General features: G+C 35.6%; 1 protein-coding gene across 2 annotated transcripts in view; it reads left to right on the top strand.

Annotated features, from left to right (window-relative positions):
• The window catches only part of LOC127855473 (zinc finger protein 1-like), a 49,645-nt gene that overhangs the window by 18,535 nt on the left and 10,296 nt on the right, over window positions 1–20,814 (top strand). For both annotated transcript variants that reach the window (XM_052391063.1, XM_052391062.1), the window contains exons 2-6: window positions 15,880–16,092; window positions 16,466–16,642; window positions 16,938–17,140; window positions 17,500–17,640; window positions 17,870–20,155. In XM_052391063.1, coding sequence (XP_052247023.1) covers window positions 15,880–16,092; window positions 16,466–16,642; window positions 16,938–17,140; window positions 17,500–17,640; window positions 17,870–20,155 — 3,020 coding nt within the window. The remainder of the gene's footprint in view (window positions 1–15,879; window positions 16,093–16,465; window positions 16,643–16,937; window positions 17,141–17,499; window positions 17,641–17,869; window positions 20,156–20,814) is intronic.

The raw sequence follows: 20,814 nt of genomic DNA, 5'->3' as shown, positions 1-20,814 counted from the left end.
AATATGCTAATGTTTTAATTTTGTTTCTTGTTTATAAGTTTTTGCATTTATGTGTTAACCCTTTGCATGCTGGGAAATTTGTCGTCTGCTAAAATGTCGTCTGCAGAATTTCTAAAATTAGCATTTTCTTCGATTTTTTTTCAAAGAATACTATCAGAATAGCAAACAGTTTGGATCCAGATGAGACGCCACGTTTGCAAAGGCCTTTAAAATTCGGTTCCCGCACTGAAAGGGTTAACACTGCTTTCTGATTGGATTATCCACCCACCACACCTATTTTTCATAACCCAGTCAACCATGAATGCATGCAAGTTAGAGTAACTCGTAAATATTCAAGATTGGACTATTTTTTAATTCATTAAAGGGACCATTTCACAGATTTTGGCATATATTGAAATGGCCATTAAATGCTTTTAATTGATAAATGTCAACACTGGAACTAAATAGCTACATTAAAAAAAATAAAGAAAAAAAAGTTATCCTCAACTGGGCTTGAACCACTGACCCTTGGAGTAAAAGTGTAGTGCTTAAACCCTATGGCCAACCATGCTCATACAATGAGTGGTGTATTTTATTCTTTATTTAAGCAATCTTCGTCAGGTCAACAAACATAACGATAACAACAGAACTCTCCAAATTATTAAATAGTTTTGTGTTTGTAATGCTTTATAATTCTCAGGTTTTAAATCGTCAAAAAGATGCATATAATACATATTATTTGTCTTAATTATTGTTTAATATTTAATACTTGTATGTACAGTTAATCTTCCTACTTAATATTGAAAAAAAAAATCATTTTGTCAAACTATTTAATAAGATTATTATTGCGGCCAAAGCATGAAGGGGGAACATGAAACATTTGTAAGTTAACCACAGGATAATTGTGGGTCCTTAAAATTGTTAACAAACTAAAACCAGGCTTATTAGCATGCTAAATGGAGACTCCAAACAAAGTACCTGAAAATTATCTGCAAATTTATTTTAACTAATTGTTGTCTTAGTTTAAATTTATTTCAAGACGTGAAGCTTCAGTCCTTCAAAATTTGGACCAATTTTCACCTGGTGTATTTCTTGTATTTAAATGAGTCGTTTTTGTTGACAGATTTTCTTCTTAATTGATTTTTCGTTAGCAAATCACACCGTGTTTGGGCAGATTTCTTGTCAAGTGTTCTATGAGGGGACCCGATGAAACCATGGCAGATTGGGTGTGCACGATTAACAATTGAACGTTTATTTGCATAATTAAGAAACAAATTTAAGATTCTACAGTTATTGTTATTTCCCGGTAACAAAGCGAGACTTCACGATCCTACATTTGCCAGTATGCAGAAGGTGTGAAGACTAAAGAATAGAGGTGCATGCACAATATTTGACTGCGCTTAATGCATTTAATCTCCAAGCCTGTGATTTATTGAATTTTCATGGAGAGCACCGGTTTGAAAAACATGGACAAGGTGTAATTACTGCCGATTTAAGCCCTTTGTACAGTAAATGACCATCCAATCTTCATTCTGTCAATAACAATTGCTTCTGTACCACTTCAGTACTGTACTTAATGTTAAAAACCTGCCAGCTGAATAAAAGCTGAATAAAAGAATATATAAATCCAGGAGACTTTTTACCCGGTAAAGAGACTGTTTTGAGAAATTATTGTAATAAGGCATGAAAGAAACATTTAATTGACCAAATCTGCTCACACGACTGGCGTGCGATTGCATTTTAAATCGAGGTTTGCTGAATGTGGGAACCAGCCACGCAGCTTGGACTATTCTTGCGCTTAATTATACCCGACCATATCTAGTTGTCATGTGACATTCTCCTGGTTTTACCTGCCGTGGACAAATTGGTGGCCTTTACTTGCATTGTCAAATCTCTCAATGAAGGGGCATTCAAATATTTAGAGATTATGACAGTTTAATAGGTGAAAGATCGCCCCTGATAGTGACTGGTTTGATACACATTTGAACCTGTCAAAGGGATGCTGGGCAAATTAGATAGATTTCTATCTGGAAGACACTTGCTCGTTATTTCACAAACTTTTTAAGGAAGTTTTCTACCCAAGTTCTTTTTTTGTGGACATTGCAATGATTTTAATTTGCAAATGTGTAAAATATTTTAAATGTGGGCGCTTTTTTAACTTAAAAAAAAATTCATTTTGTAGAACATCTTTGTATCAACACACAGTAAAATGTTGTCGAAATTTACTACTAGAAGAGATGTATGGACAATTCTAGTCTGCTTTGGCAAAAACTTAAATTGTATTGATAAAGCATATTGTTTACAACTATTTTAACCAAATTTTAAGCATGAAGGTGTCATTTAATAGAAATATTGAGTGCATTCCACAGTTCCTCACTCAACCCTCCAAATCAATAGATTGTGTGCGTGTTCCTGTATAGAAGCCAGAGTGTAATAATACAAAGAAGTTGTGTTTTTATATATAATAATAATGTTCATATTGCATTATGTGCACAAATATGTTTTATATCATGCAAAAATTGCTGAAAACTTTTGTTCCATACCATGATACACTTTAAAATATTAGGTTTTACATAAGCAGCATTCAATCACACATACATTTTGAGCACTTTAAACATATTACATTTGATCAGGCAATATTCTAAGGTCAGTTTTGGTTAGCCTATCTGGATATCTTCTCGAAATGCCTGAAAAGACCATAAATTTGTGATTTGAACATGCCTTACTGAAATTCTAACATAATTTGTACTGCAATATTATGAATTTCAAAGTTGTGTTAACCCTTTGCACGCTGGGTAATTTGTTGTCTGCTAAAATGTCGTCTGCTGAATGTCTAAAATTAGCATTTTCTTCAAAAAAATTCAAAGAATACTATCAGAATAGCAAACAGTTTGGATCCTGATGAGACGCCACGTTCTGTGGCGTCTCATCTGGATCCAAACTGTTTGCAAAGGCCTTCGAAATTCCGTTCCAGCGCTTAAAGGGTTAACAACCTTATATGCCATGTTAGGACACATCAGATGTTGCTTATTTGTAAAAAAATCCAAGTGAGCATTTTGAATATACATGTACATGTAGTTTATTGATATTTCCTTTACCGGTATGTCTTATATTGCGCAAATACCAGCATAATGGTATAAGAGTGCATTGTAAATGTGATATGTACTATGTATAGATTTATTGACTTTATAAACATGTATAAAAAATGTACACATAAATATGCAATACACTACAGAAACAACAACAATGTTTATTTTCTTTTAAATTATTTAGAAATGTCAATTTTTAACCTTTATTATTCAAAAATCAGAATACTTGCCCCAAGAATCAAGGGTCAAGTTTCAACCAATTTGTATTTAAAAAATGTCATTTAGACTAATTGCTTATGGTTGTATTTTTTCATATTATATTGTTTGTTCAGCAGCTATATTTCCAGAAAATTGTGAACACAATTAATCTTTTCAATTGCAGTCATCAATAAAAATCTCCAATGATAGTTGATACATGTAGTATGATATTGCATGACCATAATTCATGCCATCCCATGTAAAAGGTACACATGTTTATCAGGTTGACACCTACTGGGCATGTCTGTACCTGTACAAAAGACCCCTATTCCTGCACCCTTATGTCTGGCAATGTACTAAATTTTAGGGGCCACTTAGGACCCTTTCTGTGACACATCCTGTGGCATCTAATCCTTTCCACAAACAGATATATCAGTAGATCCATGCTGTGCTAATTGGCACTTAATTGTGACCAATGTAAATGATCACCCCCTACATCTACTCTGTTTAAGTAGTGACCAATCAATCAATAGATGTGAGAAATTACATTTAATTTGATTGGTCAGTGTTATCATGCTGATGGAACAGAACTACTGAGTCAGAAATGTAGGGATATTGTAAGTCCAACAGGTGTCTGTAAGTCTCAGTAGATGTCTAAGAGTGATTAGAAATCATCTGAATAATTTAAGTAATATTAATTGTAAATGTGTTACCCTTTTATGTTGTGTTGATGCTTGGAGTTATGGAGGGAGTGTGGAAGCTGGAGTGTTTGTCAAAAGGCCTGATGACTTTCAGCAAGGCTAAGGGGATCATACCTGTCACAAGGACCCTATGCAGGACTCCTAGATTCTTTATAGACAATTTGTGTAAGTGTAACTACTGAATAATGGGGCATGTATTGTGTGGTTTATTCTCAGTTCATTTTGAACATGATATTGCATTTTTGTGGTTTATTCGAATCTGTCTGTCTATCCAACTTGTAGAGTGTTTCTGTTAAATTTGTGGCAGTTGTTATTCAAACACCATAGACTAGATCCTTATCAGTATGCGTTTTATTATTGGTTCTATTTGTATTTACATTATCATTGTATAGATATCAATTTATGAGTATATTAATAGATATTGGGATTTAAGCAATGTGTTACAACCTTTTGATTATTCGTTCTTAAGTATATTTTTTTCTTTCATGGTATTCTGCATCTGAAATGAAAGTAAATATTTTCAAACAATTAATTTCCGGCTTCACTTGCAAGGACACAGTTCCACAATTGCAAAAGTCTTAATCATACTGCAGCTGAAAACGAAAGCAATCAGGCTTGAAATAGCAGGGGTGTGATTTCTCCTTCTTTCTGCTGATTTCCTCGCTTTCAATGCTTTACTATTACAAAAAGTTATAAACTTTGCTGTATCTATGTGCAAATGAAGATTTTTTTACCCTGTTCGACAAATTTACAGGGTGCTGACTGTCAGGGTATGAAACTAACACAGGGTGGCGCTGCCTACAATCGCTCACCTTTGATTGATAGTTTCAATATATAATAGTTTGATATTGCCAGCATATGTGAAAGTTTTCGGGTGATTTTGAGTTGAATACCTTGTGATATATATATTTAGATGATAGTGAATTTTTTTTTTTCAGGAGAGTTGATTTTTCGTTGTGATATGATTATTAATCATTCAAAATGATGTTTTCACTAATTAATATCATAGCCACACGCTAACCACCTGTGGTTTAAAATATAATTAATATAATATAAATTGTAGAAAGCGTTCCTCTGCATGGAATTCCATACTGGTTACAATCCTTAACATAAATCAGTTTGCTGTTGACAGTTTTCACAATTGCCAGTCAGTGCTCCAGCAAGGCCTCAATGGAAGGGCGCCCCGCCCTGCCCTCCCGAGGCACCACCCCGCCCTTCCGAGGCCCTGTCCTGCCCTTTTATTTATTTCATTATAAATATGATAATTTATAAATCTCTTATTTAATACATTGAATTTATTCCTTATTGTAGAAATTGTATTAGAATGGTTTTTATATAATTGGAATAATATATTCTAACAAATATTAATAACATGTAAATTAATATGCAACAGGGAGCATTCAAGATATGCCCGCACGCTAGAAAGTGCCATTTTGACACAATTATGCATGTCAAAAGTGCCCTTTTGACAGAATAGCCCCCTGCCCTTCTTGAATCCTAGCTGGAGCACTGCCTCAGTAAAGCTTTTAAAGCAAAATTGTTATTCTGTTCCAAACTGTGAATACTCTTATACTTAATAATTTAACTACAATGAAAATTTAGTGTGTTTTTTTTTAAAGTTAGCAAATATAAGGAGAATTAATATCACTTAACTCTGAAGACCACACATATAATTATTGCAATATACAGGCTTAGCAATTAGACTTGTGTATTTCTTCCTTTCGATGTAATATATAATCTGACCTTCATGGAACAGTTCTTTGCATATTGGGATTCTGCTGCCAGCCTTCACCAAAAGTCGGTGGAATATAATTGAGATATATTTATAATGCCAAATTTTGCAAAATAACAACATTGGGTCAAAATGCAATATCAATTGACCAGTCGCCAAATTATTGATCGCTCGCCCACATAGTCACGTGGTCTAGTGATTAGAAAACTCCGACAAGCAGATCGCAATTATAGCGGATTACGTGAGGGAAATTCTATATTTTTAATGATGTATTAAGCTCTTTTCTATAATATAAATTATTAAAGCCGCACACTAAACTAAACTGCTTTGTAAAACGTTAATACAATCATAAATACTTTAGAGAGAAATGGCGTAATCAAAATAAATGAGTTAACGGCAGACTTACTATCAGAAACGTTTCTAATACATATTATATAGGGAGTTGATGAAATATAAGGAAAATGAAAAATCCGTTGTAAAAATGAGCATTTATTTCATATTGATTTTGAACTTGTATTCAACCGTCTGACAGTGAACCCGGTGGCTATTCATGTATAATTTTAAAAATATTTTTATTAAATGCAAATGACATATCCATATCATGATGGGTTTTTTGTTTATTAAAAATGTTTAGATCTTTGTTTTATTGTGTTATTTTTAAAGACACCGATTTTTTTTTATTTAGATATAAATTAAATTTTGATTGTAACCATAATTTAATACAGGCCTAATTACGTGGTTTCATTAACAGATAGTCTAATATGCATTTTATTTCATTTATGTTTAATGCGAACCTGTTACATTTCACTATAAAAAAATGAAATGTTGGTATTACGGTGCTGTTCACGAACATTCGCATTGAATACATTAAGCATATATTTGCATTTGCTTATTTATAACAAGATGGCCCTTATATGTTAATTGCAATTTTCACATTTCTCCCCGTATCAATATAATGTTGTATTAGAAATGTTGTTGCTGTATTATAAGCCTTACATTTTACACTTGAAGTCGCTTTAAGCTGGCTAAGCCGCGTTGAAATCACCTTTTTGTTGTTTTTACTTTAGTTAAAACAATATTTAAGTTAACAATTTATAATGATTTCCCTTGTTTATGATCCACAGAAAATAAATATATAATTGGAAATCATTTAAGTAATTAAATAGTTGTCTTTTCTTGTGTACAGTACCTACATGTAACAATGCCTTAATGATCCTTGAACATTCTGAGATCCACGCAACATACTGTTATTTATTAATCATCGACAATTATGCTGAGATTAATAAGCACGTGTGGCAACTATTGTGTTGCCCAAACTGCTTAATAATATTGTGCATCAAACGGTATAACACGTTTTATAGAACACACACCTGGTGTGGTTAAACTATTTATTATGCCCCCCTTCGAAGAAGAGGGGGTATATTGCTTTGCCCATGTCAGTCTGTCTGTCGGTCTGTCGGTCAGTCTGTCCACCAGGTGGTTGTCAGACGATAACTCAAGAACGCTTGGGCCTAGGATCATGAAACTTCATAGGTACATTGATCATGACTGCAGATGACCCCTATTGATTTTGAGGTCACTAGGTCAAAGGTCAAGGTCACGGTGACCCGAAATAGTAAAATGGTTTCCGGATGATAACTCAAGAACGCATACGCCTAGGATCATGAAACCTCATGGGTAGATTGATCATGACTCGCAGATCACCCCTCTTGATTTTGAGGTCACTAGGTCAAAGGTCAAGGTCACGGTGACCCAAAATAGTAAAATGGTTTCCGGATGATAACTCAAGAACGCATACGCCTAGGATCATGAAACTTCATGGGTAGATGGATCATGACTCGCAGATGACCCCTATTAATTTTGAGGTCACAAGGTCAAAGGTCAAGGTCACTGTGACCCGAAATAGTAAAATGGTTTCCGGATGATAACTCAAGAACGCATACGCCTAAGATCATGAAACTTCATAGGTAGATTTATCATGACTTGCAGATGACCCCTTTTGATTTTGAGGTCACTAGGTCAAAGGTCAAGGTCACGGTGACCCAAAATAGTAAAATGGTTTTCGGATCATAACTCAAGAACGCATACGCCTAGGATCATGAAACTTCATAGGTAGATTTATCATGACTTGCAGATGACCCCTATTGATTTTGAGGTCACAAGGTCAAAGGTCAAGGTCACGGTGACCCGAAATAGTAAAATGATTTTCGGATGATAACTCAAGAACGCTTTTGCCTAGGATCATGACACTTCATGGGTACATTGATCGTGACTCGCAGATGACCCCTATTGATTTTCAGGTCACTAGGTCAAAGGTCAAGGTCACAGTGACAAAAATCGTATTCACACAATGGCTGCCACTACAACGGACAGCCCATATGGGGGGCATGCATGTTTTACAAACAGCCCTTGTTGTGTTTGTTTTCTGATTGCTCGTTCATATGTTCAAGAAATAAATATAAAATAATAACCTTTTATAATGTATGTATAGCACCTACAATTTTAAATAATGATCGAACAGTAATGATCATGCATTTGATATAAAATCTGTGTAAACTCTTAAAAATTACGTCCATTCCATATGTACAACACACTTTGTTTGTCGGACAAAATGGGGGCCAGATAAGCGTTGCTGAGGGGTGTGTGATAAATCGATATCTGATTGGCTGATCGAAAAATGTGGGCCGAGCGATCGATACTTTGGCGACTGGTCAATTAATTAAAAGAACTCTTGCACCAAATTGTAATACAGATCTGCCTAGAAGCCATATTTATTGGAATATTTCCTAACAATAAATGTCATATTCCAGCACAATAAACAGCTTGTTCACATCAAGGTAGTTAAATGTATTTTTTTCCCCTGGGACATTCCAAGAGTTTGTGTAAATAAATGTTTAAATTAATTTTGAGCAACCATGTGGGCATGTCATGTTTACCGACTCCTGTTGAATGTTTTGCTATGATTCATTGGAACAGTTGTGTTTGTTTGACTGGCCACCCCTCTCAGGAGGGGATCATGTTGGGATGCTGCGCTTGGCAATGAACCTTCATCATAGTTGTTAGCAGTGGTTCAATACATTTTGTATCAAAATGCCTTGAAACTATTCATTCTACAACTAACTTGTTTATTTTATGTATTTTCTTTTTTTCTGTTTGCAAAAACAGGTGTTGCTTCTGGAATTTATCGGCACATTGTTTTTTAACTATATAAGATCAAATAAGACAAAATATGAAGCATTTCCAATAAACAATATCAGACAAAAGAACAAAAAGGTCCCTATTCAGTATTATGCAGAAAATACAGGATGTAATGAAAGGTTTTATTGGTAACTATGAAGTTGAATCACAAAAGGCAGCACGAGCTTGCTGTCATTGGGAAAATGTAAGCTTGCTGTCATTGGGCAAATGTAAGGATGATGAGCATAATATTTTTACACTATTGAGGCATTTTACAAAAAACTCACAGCGTGTACAGCCTACAACATAATATATTGTAATATTGAATAGGCTAAACAGTTAACAAAACAATTGTTAGTAAAAGCCCTGAAAATGATATGTTTTAACTTTTATGGTTTCTTACTATTGTAATTTAAATATTTACGGATGGATTTACTATTTTGGTTGAGATCGCTGGCTGAAAGATCAGTTTAGCAGTCACCATAGTTTAGTGTATGTGTTTGTGCTTGCGCGCATCTGAGCACCTTCGGACATTAATTTCTAATTCAACATGCAATTTAAAATTAACATATCACAATGACCACCTTTATAAGAAGACCCGTTGCTCAAGTTTTAACATCCTTGACCTTAATGTCAATGTTACACTCAGAGATCCAAATTGAATTAGGGCATAAAATAGGTTGTCCTGACTGTAGCTATTTGTTTTCGGAGAATATGACCCAATTTCAGCATAAAACAGTTTAAAAGGTGTCATAATTCCATTTTAACCTTTTTAACTTTTAAAATCAAACGCTGATATGCCATGCCTCCTGAAAAAAGAGGCATTTCAAAACATGATGGGGAGCCAGACTATCACACCTTTCCAAGCGTAGCAGACAAACAAAGACAAGTTGAGTCCCGCCAAAATTACTCACATACACCTTTATTCCATCATCAACAGGAACAGTAGCCTGCGTTCCATTCTCAAGACTCCTATCTGCCACCGTGAGAAAGTCTGTGATCAGCTTTTGCGCTCTGGTAACATGACACTCATTTTCTCCCAGTAGCTTGCAATTTCCATGAGGAAAAAATGACATAAATACTAACATTAAAACCAGGTTTCCACCTACATGCTTTAATAGATTGCTCGCATAATGCACAACTATATTTTGGCTAATACTTCTAAAGTATTTCCTTTTTAGCTCACCTGTTTACCTTTGTGTCAGTGGCAATGTAAGGTAATTAAGATTGATTATGCTTTGACCTGTGGCACTCTGTGTGACCCGGTCTTCAAATCCCTTTGCTGCACAGGTGTCTGTGAGAAAGTTCTAAGCGCTGAGGTGTTCACATGTGCTGGTAATTAAAATCGTAATAGTTTCACTTCTAGACATTAATTTCTTTTGCTCCCATTGGTGGGAAGCTAGGAATGTAGTGGGGCATACCTTGACACCAACTCCTGGAAACAAAGACACAGGGGTTGTCTGGTTCCAAGCTGTTCAAGACTTCTCTAGACATAGTGCAGATAAAAAGGGGAACCATTACGTTTTAAGGGGCCATGATAAAGCTAGGTGGCATTGCTAGGTAGATTGTGTCTCTACCTAGTCTCGGTGAGAAAGCCTGCATGTTATCATAGAATCAGCGACTTATGACAGGTCTCCATGGAGATAGGGCTTTTGTGCCACTGGGGATTTTATGAGAAATTTAAAATTGTTTATAAGTTTCTTTGTTGCTTCTGTTGCCTCATAGGCGTATGAGCTAACGAAAACTCAAGTTATCTATTGGAGTGTCAGATGTGTTTGGTGTTTGCAATATGGATGTAATGCAAAGTTTTAACTATGCTATGACAAGACTTTTTTCACTTTCACAAGACCATGTGCAATGTTGGAACCATTTGCACAGACTCAGCAGTATGTTAATTATTTTATTATATTTTATATTTAATTAAAAAAAAAATTCTCTTCCCTTATTTGATCAAAGTGTTCTTTTAAAGCCTGTTTGATTTATCTAAAAAATATTATGGGTTCTAAATAATGTACTTTTTAGTGTCACTTTTGTATACAATTATTTACTAATATTTGATGTATTTTTAACTTTATTTAATAACAATTGTATTATAAAGGCTAATGTACTGCAGATTATACCTATTAAATCTAAATATAAAAGTTGTCGAAATGATAAAATATTATGCATTTATGTACAAAGTAATAGTTTGTATTTGGACACTTAAATAGCTCTGTATAATGATAACACTCAATTTGGCATAATTTGCATTTACCATGCTTATTGCAACAATTAAGAAAAATTACATTTTGATTTGTTTTTATTTTCTCTTCCCTTGTTTGATTTAAGTGTTCTTTTATACAATTTTTTATTGCATTTAAATATCTTGAGACCAAAATTAATATAATCAATATTTTTATTGCGTTTGAATTGCTTTAGACCAAAATTGTTTTCCTTAAAGCAAGTTACAATAAAAGTCAAGTCATGATATAAGTTCAATGTATAAATTCAAACAATTGATAAATGAGCCGGGTTATGCTAAACTGGGTCTTATGCCATATGAGGCCAGGTTAGCTCTAACAGTGCCTGTGCTATTGTACAGTCTAGCCAGGAGTTACATGCAGTCTGCTGTATGCAGTAAGTCTTGCAATGTTTTGTGGTCTCAATAGTGGACAAGACATCTCTGGTCTGGACTAGGTGGGCCACATATGGCATAAGAACCATTTTAAATGATTTATTGCAAAATATAAAAAACAGAATATTTTTTTTGAATTTATGAAATACATGTATGTAGATTGTTGTCAACCCTTTTCCCCATAAGAAGCTAAGTGAAAATGGCTTTTGCAACCAGCATAAAACCAGAACAGCCTGAGAGTATTTTGCATTCTGTTCAGGTTTTAAGCTGTTTGCTGCTCATCAGCAACTAAGGGTTGGAAATGAAGCCTTTAAAACTTCTAGTAAGAAAGGTATTTGATTAAATGGAATTTCCTAAGGGACTACAAATGCGTCAAAATACATATCTAAGTGGTAAAGGGTTAATACATGATGAACAAGAATAAGCATTTGTACTTTAGATCAATTTAATACAAAAATTATCATCAAAAATAAATAATGTTAAAGTCTAAGGTGGATGAGATGGGGGAGGAAAAAGGTTATGTCCTTAATTAGTTTGTTCAATTTAATAACAAAATTATGGTGTCCGCTATGCACTTAAGAAAAAAAACTAAAAAAAATATAATAACTTAAATTATTATTTTTGGGACACTAACAAATAGGCAAATGGCATATAACTCACTTAGTTGTACACAGTTATACAATGTACTGCTTAGCTTAAATATGTCTATGTGGAAATAATCATGTTTTGCAGTGTATGAGTTTGTTATAAGTCCATATCTATATGCCAAAATCATGTATCTGAACCTACTTTTGTCATTTTTAAAATGCTATTAATGATCAAATGTCTACAAAAGTGTTCTACAGTAATTTAATACACAATTAAATCAGTCTATAAAATATGTATGGTCTTTTAATAATACAACTACTTTAATTTATAAGAATTTAAGGGAACGAATATTGTGCCCACAGTCAGAACCAGTGTTTACACACTTAAATTTAAAGGTTTAAAGGCCATTGCATATACATCAAGCCTTTAAAATGAATGAAGAAAGAAAATTGTTGACAGGTCCTGGTTTAGATTTAATCTGTGCAGTCACCAACTAATTAGACAGTAGGGTCCAAGGGTCTCTTGTTCACACTCTTTATGAGAAAACCACTTACCTTATTGGCTTGCCTGTATTTGCACAGGCAGTCTCCAAATGTGATTGAAACAATGGACTCAGTTTAGTTTTACAAAGGAGCATTTCAGGACTAGGAAGTTGTCATGAAGTGGTATTTGCTCAAAAGATTAGTTAACTATTAATTGCTTAATCATTTAAACTTCTGACAGGATATGTGCTTGCAGGATTCTTGATTTTTCTACTGTTTGTCTGCACATACAGCTTGTCTATTCTTTAAGGGCCATATCCTTGATGTCATTTTATCCCTAACCCCTTGAAATTGTTCATCAACTTAATGGATTGATTTAGATCCAGGATGGCGTGGTAATTAGTTTTGCTAATTTTTGTAGCTTTTCACTGAGTCAACACATACTGTATTATTAAAATTTTGATGAAAAAAAAATCTTGTTATAACACTTTTTGCAGTGTATTTTTAAATAAAAAAATAAAATATTTTGTGATAGAATTTTTGTTGTTCATGTTGCACAAATTGTAATTGTAAATATTATGTAAATTTTAATAGCACGAGGTAAACAATGAATTAAATATACTGGTATATACAGTGACATGCAATACAAGATTCCAATATTGGACCTTAGCCTTTTCTTTAATACCGGTACATGGTCTATTCATAGAATCGATTGGCTCTGGAGTAACAGTGATAATGCTTATAAGGTCTCCTCTAAATGTCTCCATGCATACATGAGCCGTTTATATCTGATGTCGGTTCATTATCCGTTACCTTCTTTATATGGGGAAAAATCAATGTTTGTTACCAAGGTTATGGTAGTGAAGGATCGCTATAGGAGAATAGTGGGATAGCCACGCCTCCACACTCACAGGTAATGCTGGTGTCTTAGCTGATTTGTACAGGTAGCATTAACTGATTCAGTATTGGTTAGGTGTTTTGACCAATACAAATCAAAGATGACAGGTATTGAGTGATCCCATTGGTTGCTCGCTTTACTCATTTATAGGTTTCAGATGTTAAAACCAAGATACCTGATAGGTGATCATTATTGTAAGGTCTTTTTCGCATAACCGCAGCAACTGTTCAATAATTGATATGAAAAGACTTTAAATCTGATGACAGGCTTGTTTGAGAGACACTTTACTGCAGAAATTGAAGTGGCTTGTTTTAGATATCTGTTGAGGACATTATTCTAACTTTTCATGAGTTTTCTCTCGCTGTAAAATATAATTGTCTGGGAAAATGTTTAGATTTGGATTGTGCAGAGATTTTCGAGGTTGTCAGACATTTATTCAACAGCTAAGGAGGGATTTAGTTGAAGGTTTGTAGTATTGTCAGTGTTTTAGAAATAGAGTATATCAATCTATTGAGTAAAGTTTCAATAACTTTTCTTGCTAACATTGTTTAAAATGTACATATTTTCTTGTTTAAGTTTCAGAGGTGAAGGTCTAATTTCAAGTCATGCTTGTAATACATCAATGTCTTTGATCCTATAAAATGTTAAGGTATTCATTTAACAAAAAGGTGTATGGACCAGAACGGAATTTGTTCTATAATTGCTTCATTTGTTTGCCAGCCTGTTTCATTTAAATTCACATAAAGTTTCAAAAGGATGCTACCTGGCCCCAGGTATAAACCAGCTTTCAGACAAATTGAATTAATGTTGATACCTTTTCTCCTAAACAAGTTAATTCTAAACTTTTTGATCAATTGACCCTACATAAGTTCAATCTTAAGTTTGGTAGACCATGAGTCTATTGTGTCTAGTCAGGGAAATTAAATGTTGCATTTTGTAAGATTGAGGCTGATTTCAATATGTATTGCTATAATTTAAGGACCTTTTGGAAATAGGAATAAATACAGATAAAGATTACATTTTGAAAATATTAAAGTTGGGATCATTTGTTTTGAATTGTTTGGTAATAATCAAAAAACATAATTAATTGTTAATTTTATCTGCATATTTACTCAATATTTTCCCAAAAATTTGGATCCTGAAAAAATTATGAATATTCTTAAGCTATGTGAATGAAACTTAGTATATTGACAGTGGGCTATATGTTGGGAATATGCACATTATTTTTTGGTAAGTTTTGGTTAGACCAAATTGTGGTTTCTTTGGTTACATATATAAGTGAAAACTAAGAATTGCACCATGCTATAACTTAAAAATGACATAAGCTAGGTTGATGAAACCTAGTATGTGGAAAGAAGGTAGTGTGTAGCCCTTTCCCACTCAGAGGCAAAGTGAAAATGGCTATGTGCAAACAGCATTAAACCAGAACAGCCTGCGAGTAACTCGTAGTCTGTTCAGGTTTTATGCTCTTTGCTGCTCATCAGTATCTAAGGGTTGGAAATGAAGCCTAATATAAATACTTGAATCTAGTAAGAAAGATCTTAAATTAAATTAAACTTTCTAAGGGACTACAAACACATCAAAATACGTATCTCCGTGGTAAAGGGTTTTTTCAGTTTTGTTTCTCTGTCAGAAAAATGTGGATCTCGCAATAACTCAAACGGAACTTAAGCAAAATTGATGACTTATTATGAAGCAGGGGTGTGATTTTTCCTCTCAGCTTATTTCCTTCCTTTCAATGAATTAATTTTACAAATAGTTGTAACCTTATCTGGAATATATAAAAAAAGAGTTCAGATGAACCATGTTGTAAGGGAGTTAGGGCATTATCCTCCCCTGAGGTGGTTCGTAAATCACACCCATGTGTAGATAGAGAGCAAAATGTTTGTGTGAGAAAAAATGTGATAGTTTTGATGACTGAAATAAGTGACATCTGGATCATGGGACTAAAAAGTACTCGGTAAAAAGGACTAAAAAGGTTCATAAATCTTTGTGTGTGGATAAAGGGCCTTTTTGGGGGAATATGCTCATTGATTCAGTTTTTTTTTCAGACCAATATAGAGAATGCTTTTATCACAGAAATAATTGAAAAATTGAAATCTTTATCCTACCTAAAAATTTGCTTTAGATAGGTATATGAAACTTACGGTAATCCCGTTCTCACTGTCACACTCATCAACGAGGACAATAGTCGACGTCTGTTTTGTCTCTGAATAAGCTATTGTTTATTTCGGCGCTGTTAACAGCTATCATATCATGTGATTGTTACTGAAAATAATGTGTTTGAAATTTTAAAGCACAAGTTGAATATCACAATTAGGAGCCATGTAAATAATAAACAATTGCATAGAGCATGCATGTTTTTTATTATAAAAATCAAGTTGTTTAAACATAAAACATGAATTGTGTGTGTACTTCCAGTGGAGAATGGGGAGGAGGGGGAAGATGCAGATGATGCAGCCCTTGACGACAACAAAAACAAGATAATTTTACCTGGCAACGCTTGCCATGATGATGGGACTGAGGACCATGACAACAGTGTCGAGGAGAAAAAAACAACACCAATGACTGCTGAAACAGAAAAGAAAATCATTTTCGAGACTCCAGAGGAAAAAGTTGCTGCAATTTTGAGAGGTAGGAACGTTTTATTTGTATGTTGCATTGAAGTTAACAACTGTTAATGAATGAAATAGTTTATAAATAATACATATTAATGGTCTATTTTCAAGTGGCCTGTGTGGTCAAGTGGCCCATAATTTAAAGAAAAAAGATGTGAGAACAGAAAATGTCAAGACTAAGTGCTTTTAAAGAAAGCAAATGGGAAGAAATGCATGAAGATAATGGATGAATCTCATATATTAACGATGGCCATAACAAGCAAAGTGAAATACGCATGGACAAAAAAATAAGAAATGTTAAATATGTGATTTTATGTGGGCTTTTATAATATAAGTATAACATTATTTAAGCAAAACAATTACTATTACTAACATATTGCATATTGCAGAGATCAAGTCTGCAACCCCTGACTCCACAAGTCGCGAGGTTATCTCCCATGGGAGCTCTTCATCGCGCATCAAACACAGCGAGGATGCCCGTATTGCTGAGCTTCTCAACCGTGGTGACACTGCAGTTATTTACCCTGAACCAGTGAGCGACTCCGAGGATAACGCCAATAATGAAGGTTTGCTATATCTGTACTTCTTGATTCATCAGCTAATAACAAAGAATCACACCAATGATGAAGGTGTGCATAGTCTAAACTTACGGCCTTAACCATTTCGATTGCATTGCCTCTTGATGTTTTACAATAAAAATGCAGGCTTTTGAATAGTAACTTTTTGTTGTGGATTTTTTTTCCAAACATCACAGAGATATAATGATCTTTTGACTGGTTCTCGACCCGAGTTATTCTATAATGTATAATTGATTGGTTTTTTACCCGAGTTATTCTAGATAGCATTGCCTTTGCCTTATAGAAGGATGCAGTGAGGAGGAGGAGATAGTTCTCAAGTGCATGCACTGCCCCCAGACCTTTCAGCGGGCCATTGTCCTGCGGGACCACATGCGCGAGGCCCATGCGGACAAACCCCTCAAGTTCATGTGCCCGAAGTGCGATGAGACATTCCACCAGAAGTCCCAGCTCGACAAGCACCTGACCCTGCACTCGCCAACATCTCAGGTACGCCCAAACAAAAAAATGAATAACATTAATGAACACAAGATAATTTTTGCGTATGCAAATTAAGAAAAATATGATTCATTAGTATTCAAATATTTTTCATGTATTTATAAGTTATTTCGTCTTTTAAACACTCATTTTATAACATAAAATGAATTTAAGCATCATTTGCATTTACCTTGATTATTGCAGTAAATAAGAAAAATAATATTGATTTGTTGGATGTCCTTCTTCCCCTGCTTGATCAAATGGTTTAGTATATTACTTTTTTTATGTGAATAACATTTGTAAGAATTAAGAAACTATTTTCTAACTGTGACAATATATAATAATTAGTTTGAATAAATATATCGTTGTAGGTGTGCAGCGTGTGTAACAAGACGTTTGCAAATGTGTATCGTCTCCAACGTCACATGATCAGTCATAACGAGAGCACTGACCTTCGAAAGTTCAAGTGCCCCGAGTGTGGGAAAGCCTTCAAGTTCAAACATCATCTCAAGGTAATTATCCATCAGAGGAACATAAATTTGGCGGACACAGGTCCCCATTTGCTCAAACAATGATGAACATTTAATGATAACTTAAATGTCCAATGCATACTACACATTTGTGTGAAAAGAGTAAATGGGTGTTAAGTGTTTGACGTTTTTGCGAGAGCATGTATCCTAAGTTTTATCTATAAAAAAAATGCTTTTTACTACATGAATTATCAATATAATCCTTTTGCAGGAGCATGTCCGTATCCACTCTGGTGAGAAGCCCTTTGTGTGCAACAACTGTGGCAAGCGATTCTCTCACTCTGGGTCATTCTCCAGCCACACAACGTCCAAGAAGTGCTGGGGATTGTCAGCAAGTCGTTCCAGAGATTGTCACCAAGGTAACCAGCCTGGTAACCATGGAAACCACAGTAACCATGGCAACACCAGTCAGGGATTGCAGGAAAACAGTCCAAAGAATGTACCTACCAATGTCATGTCCCAGTTTCCAAGGCCACCATTGTCATCGGTAACGGTCTCTATTGCACATCAGCCGCCATTCATGCCTCACGCCTACGCTCAGCAGAAAGGGGTTCAATCCTTCTTTTACCCGCCGCACATGTTTGCCTCGCCAGACGGATTCCTTCATCCGATGTACACGCCACCCCCACTTTTGGCTCACATTTCCATGGCATCCATAATGGCGGGAATGAAGTCAAGCGATATAACTAATACAGATTCCAGCATAGCCTCTCCCCACCCATCCCACTCTGGTAGCGTGTCATCTGCTGTCAGCCGGTCTACCCGAAGTGTCTCGCCGCACAGTCAGTCCACTCGAAGCTTCTCCCCGCAGAGTCATTCCGGCCGATCTGTGTCACCGGCAAGCGTGTTCAGTTCCCGTCCACAAACACCATCCAGGCGGAGCCTCACACCTGGTTCTCATGGTAACCAAATGAAACGGGAGAATCAGACACCAAGCCAGGAACCTGCAACTTGTAGTGGCCGGTCACCCAAAGAACAGATCACTCCCGATGTAAATTCCAACACAAAACAGCTGACTTCTGTCCAAGAAAGCGATATCCAGTCTGCTGGGAAAGAACCCTTAAAGTCTGTGCAAAAGCTAGATGGGACAGAGTGCAGCGAAGTTGACACCACAACAAAATCAGATCCAGATGAATCCTTTGAGAAAAATTTCAAGCAAAAGCAGTTGTCCTGCCAGTTCTGCCACGAGAGCTTTGACAGTCCCATCAGCCTTCATCAGCATGAACGATACCTGTGCAAGCAGAACAAGGAGGTCACCATTCATCACCGTGGCAACATTGAGTCATGCCAGTCACCCCACAGCACCGTGTCGGACGTGAGTCATGTGGAGTCAACGACCAATTGCAACACAGAGAATGCATCGGATGAAGAAGAGGTGGAGGAAATCTACAAGGATTCAGATTGCTCTATTGACGAGAGGAACATGAGAATTCGTACTCAGTTCACGGAGGAACAGCAGAGTTACCTGAAATCGCAATACGTCCTAAATCCAAGACCACGAAAGTTCGAGCTCATTCGCATGGGAAACAAGATCGGCTTTCCGAAGAGAGTCGTGCAGGTGTGGTTTCAGAACATGAGAGCGAGGGAAAGGAAATATGGCCGTGAACCAGCATTAGGGAATAGCGCTCATGAGAGAGACATCTCAAAGTCACCGACGTACATTCCAAACGTACCAAAGCTGTTCACGAACCAGTTAAAAGCATCTTCCTCCATGGTAGACCACTTGCCAGCGCATGTTGCCCACAGACTTGGGGAAACTGCAGCACCACTGGATCTGAGTGTTGGTAGATCACCACCGCAAGCCCATGGCGGAAGCACTTCACGACAGACAACACCCGAGAGTTTAGAAGATCAGGTCTTGAACCTAAGCATGAAGAGGGAACAATCAGAGGAAAAGACTGTGACTGATAAGCCCATTTCCACTGAAAAGCTGATCACCACAGTTAGCAAGACATTTGAGGACTCCCCAATCTTCAAGTACATGCAGCAGGAAGGCATGTTCCCGACATGCGCCCTGCCCTCTGGACTGGCCTTGACCTTGCAGTCTCACTACCAGCACAGTGCTGCAGTCCTAAAGCAGCCGTCGTACAGACCCAGTGTGACTTACTCCGAGGCAATGCCCTCCACCACTACATGTAGTGCCATCAGTGCACTATTTAACCAAAACCAGTCCAATAATGGGAATATTTTGAGTGAAAGTTATATGAGTGAAACTAACTACCCCCGTAGCATTTTGTCCCACCATGGTTCAATCGAGGGAAACACTTCAAGCAAAAGTCATCAAAGTAAAACTGACTTCTCCCAAAACATTTTATCATCCCACCAGGGTTCAAACGGAGACGATTGCTCGGGGGATAGTTTCGATCACGATGAGCTTACCCATAATATCGCCACTCACAACCTTGCAACGCTTGCGGAGGCAGCACAGCAAGCCGCCAACATGTCCAGCAAACCAAAGCGACTGCGCAAGAAGACGTGGAGACAGGTAGAATGCTATGTTCGTATCAGGCTGGTTTTTTACACTTATTTACACTTTTAACAAACTTTGCAGAGCTCATGCTGATTTTTTCGGCTATTTTTAAGACGAATTGGGGATTGTACAATTTGTAAATATAAAGTGGGTTTTTATCTCTTTTCTTAAATTGAATTAATCATTTATTTTTTTTAAATCCAATTAAAATGTGAAAATTAATATTTGGGGAGATATTTTTTTAGCATAGTGTTAGCTCTGTCCTTTATCCATATATCTCAATTAATTTAATAACAGATTAATAATTATAACATAAAAAAACACTGTTGCATATTTTCTATTCATTATTATTTCAAAATTACAATGTCTGATAAATAATGACTAAATCTTAATTTAGTCTTATATATTTGATACAAAAAAGACCACCATCATATTTATTTTGAAAAATAGTCTTTATTGAGATATGTGGAATGTACTGCTTGATGTGTTTGACATGTTTTCCAATGTGCTGAGTGAGATGAGATCAATTAGTTTAGCTCTCATGTGGTAATGTTGCATCAATTTGTATTCATCTTTGCACAATTTGTGTCTTCCTCGATAAAATTTAAATGTTTAAGCCATGATAGGTATATGCCTATGACACACCAGTATTTAATATTTTCTTAAAATATATTTGTCCTAACTTT

Source organism: Dreissena polymorpha, chromosome 13, assembly GCF_020536995.1.
Source record: "Dreissena polymorpha isolate Duluth1 chromosome 13, UMN_Dpol_1.0, whole genome shotgun sequence".
Lineage (NCBI taxonomy): Eukaryota > Metazoa > Mollusca > Bivalvia > Myida > Dreissenidae > Dreissena > Dreissena polymorpha.
The sequence above is the reverse complement of the archived record's forward strand: the minus strand, read 5'-3'. Positions and strand labels throughout refer to the sequence as shown.